The sequence below is a fragment of the Amblyomma maculatum genome, chromosome 6, assembly GCF_055883805.1.
Source record: "Amblyomma maculatum isolate TAMU_Amacu chromosome 6, ASM5588380v1, whole genome shotgun sequence".
Lineage (NCBI taxonomy): Eukaryota > Metazoa > Arthropoda > Arachnida > Ixodida > Ixodidae > Amblyomma > Amblyomma maculatum.
In genome coordinates, this window is record NC_139349.1 from 76,472,378 (window position 1) to 76,475,322 (window position 2,945).

Genomic DNA, 2,945 nt, shown 5'->3' on the forward strand with positions numbered 1-2,945 from the left:
CCATCAAACATGTTGCGTGCAGTGGCCATGCCAGCACTCAGCAGTCAGCAACGCGTTCTTCCTCAACGTAGTTGTCGCATCTGAAAAAACACAGGCGTTCTATAAGACAACATTGGTAGTGGTAGGGACCTCGGCCGACAGTCTCGCTACCCTCAAGGGCAACGGGGCTGCCGGGTATATAGAGCCCGAGCGGCTGCCTGCAGCCTCAAACAGAAAGTCCAGCAAGTGAGGATCCAGCCACAAGACAGCCATGAAAACGTGGATCCTAGTCTGTATCGGCGTCCTCGTGATCGCCTCACTCGTCTGTTGCCAAGATGAAGGTAAGTAGATCGAGTGCGTACTCTTTTACCTCTGAACTGCACACGAGCGAGTTGTACGAGAGCATAACGATTGATAGAACATCTGCGATTTCCCTATCGGCGAGTGCTTGCGACAGCAGCATCAAAACGAAACTATGAACAAAGAATATACACAATTTATGTTGATAATGAAGGCTAGAAATGCCAGAAGGGAAGAATATATGAAAAAAAAAAAAAAAAGCTGCACTGCCAATACCTGGATGAACGCCCAAAGACACCCTTTATTCATTTTTTATATGCTATGCACGAGTATAGGTCAAAACAATTTCAAAATGCGGAGTTTTTAGCATTGTTTAAAACGTAGGAAACATAATTTTTCCGCCCAAACTATCTACTTCATTTTCCAATCAACCAGTCCGTAGACAACGAACAAAATTAGACAACTTCCACGTAAGGCACATTAACAACTAACAAAGTTTTTGTTTCTTGTAACTTATTTTACTCAATATTAGCGGCCGAGGGATGAACGTGAATTAATGTTCGCGTCAAGCACACCTCGTGAGGACACGAGTGAAATCATTGCCCCTTATGTACAAAATACACGGTAACTATTTAGCTGGCAACGAAAGCGGGGAGCTGCACCATATATATATATATATATATATATATATATATATATATATATATATATATATATATATTACACATATTAGGAAATAGAAGTTTTCTGTTGCAAGAGGTTATGCACAAGTTACAAATATGCTTCATACAGAATCCAGTTTTATTTGGAGCAGGCCATATAAACCAAAAAATCAAGCCTCATTACACGAAGTATTGGAACGAGGTTTTCCTGAAGCTTACCGCATAAATTGTGTGACCGAACTCCAAACGCACCAAGAACACGTCAACGCATTCGTATTTAAAACTCAACAAATTAATACTAAAAGGAGCGATTATTAGTCCAATCGACACTAAGCAACCACCCGGTCTTCTTCAAAATCAGGAAAATAACCCTTACTAACAAGTCCTTTCAATAAATTAGTTGCTCTTGTGCTTACAAAGACAGCAGCGTGAGCAGTTAGACCCGATATAATGGAGGTGTCTGCTTTTATTCGCGAACGCCATTGGTGATTTTGCGTACGCGATAATTTCAAGGAAGTACAATTTTCGCCTTTTATTTTTCATCAATACAACACGCCGTGGCAGGAATTTAGCTTCCAAGCATTTCTTAGCTGCCCGATGCCACAGCCACTGCACCCTCTCCCTGGTGGTAGTCGTTTTTGTTGCAGCGCCGTAAAACTATCTTTAAATTTATAGTATAGCTCCTTTTAACGTTTAAAATGTAACCACGAACAGGTCAGTACTGCATGAAAACACAAAATGGAAAAGACCGAACTAAACGAAGCGCAGCTAGCGAGTGTGTTGCTTGAGAACGTGGGAAATATAACTATACTTCAACATAGTCGAAAGGCTGGGGAAATATTGGCAGTTGCATTGGTTTAGGCTTAAAGTAGCAAAATCACTAAGGAGAATGCAACCGGATCTGAAATGAAAGGCATTGCTAGCAAGACTGAGCCAAGGTCCTGACGTTCGTATAACACAAGCCGTAATATTGTTCGCAGACAGCTGACCGGGCTGCAAGAAATTCATCAGGCAAGGGGAATCAGCACTTCGCCTAAAACAAGGAAAGGATAAAATGTTGCGATCATTTAGCTTGCTATACATTTCCAGACTTCCTAAATTATATTTTGTATGATACATTTTTTTTTGCGCTAAGTCGGCACTATGTGCCAAATATTTGTAATTTTTTATATTCAAAAGTGGAGGCAGGCTGTGCATTTGATTAACTTTTATTCTCGAGTACTTTTGGAGTAATGAATCAATCGTAATTTTTTATTCATGTTCAATTTTTTCGAATTGTGAAACACTGTTATAACAGTAACAGTAAGATAACTGGAACACAAAAGATTACAGTAAGAAAATATTAACATGTGACCACTTAATCTAAGAAGTCCAGAACAGAACAAGCAAAAAAGGAGACATGCAATGAGTGGCCCAGAAACCTCAAGCTAAAATGACACAGTGAATAGTAATATAAAATTCTTTCTCTTTTTCACGCAGACCCAGCCGCAGCACACTTGCAGGCTGAATTGAACGAGAGTCCCGCCATGTCGCGCGTGCGACGTGGTGGCGGTGGCGGAGGGGCCGGTGGCGGCGGCGGCGGCAGTGGAGGTGGCAAGAAGGGCGGCAAGGGCAAAGGCAAAGGTAAAAGCGGAGGTGGAGGTGGAGGTGGCGGCAAAGGCGAAGGCGGAGGTGAAGAGGAGTAACACATTGCGTCAGGAATCTCACACGACGGCTAGGGCAGAAAAGCCCACTGTCGAATGAAGGTGCACAGCTAGGAGCTCCACTGTCTCGACGTAAATAAAGCGAATAACGGTCAAATATCGTCTTTCTAAGCCTCATTTCATGCTAGTATTTTATTTATTTTTTTTTGCACTCTAGTATTCATAATTCATAGGGTAAAGTACGGAAAGGTTTTTATTATTTAAATTATTTGCTGAACTTTAGGGCGGGAGGATGGGGGTAGGCAACCACGTTACCTGCAGACACGTGCATGCTGCAGTTCGCAGAGACGCTTAGTTTAGA

The 2,945-nt window shown here is 42.0% G+C and overlaps 1 protein-coding gene across 1 annotated transcript; it reads left to right on the top strand.

Annotated features, from left to right (window-relative positions):
• The first annotated feature begins 250 nt into the window (after positions 1-250).
• Positions 251-2,626, top strand: LOC146186032 (uncharacterized). Its single transcript, XM_084607975.1, has 2 exons — positions 251-320; positions 2,421-2,626. Exons 1-2 carry the CDS (start codon positions 251-253, stop codon positions 2,624-2,626), a joined length of 276 nt encoding a protein of 91 aa, XP_084464101.1.
• The last annotated feature ends 319 nt before the right edge of the window (positions 2,627-2,945 follow it).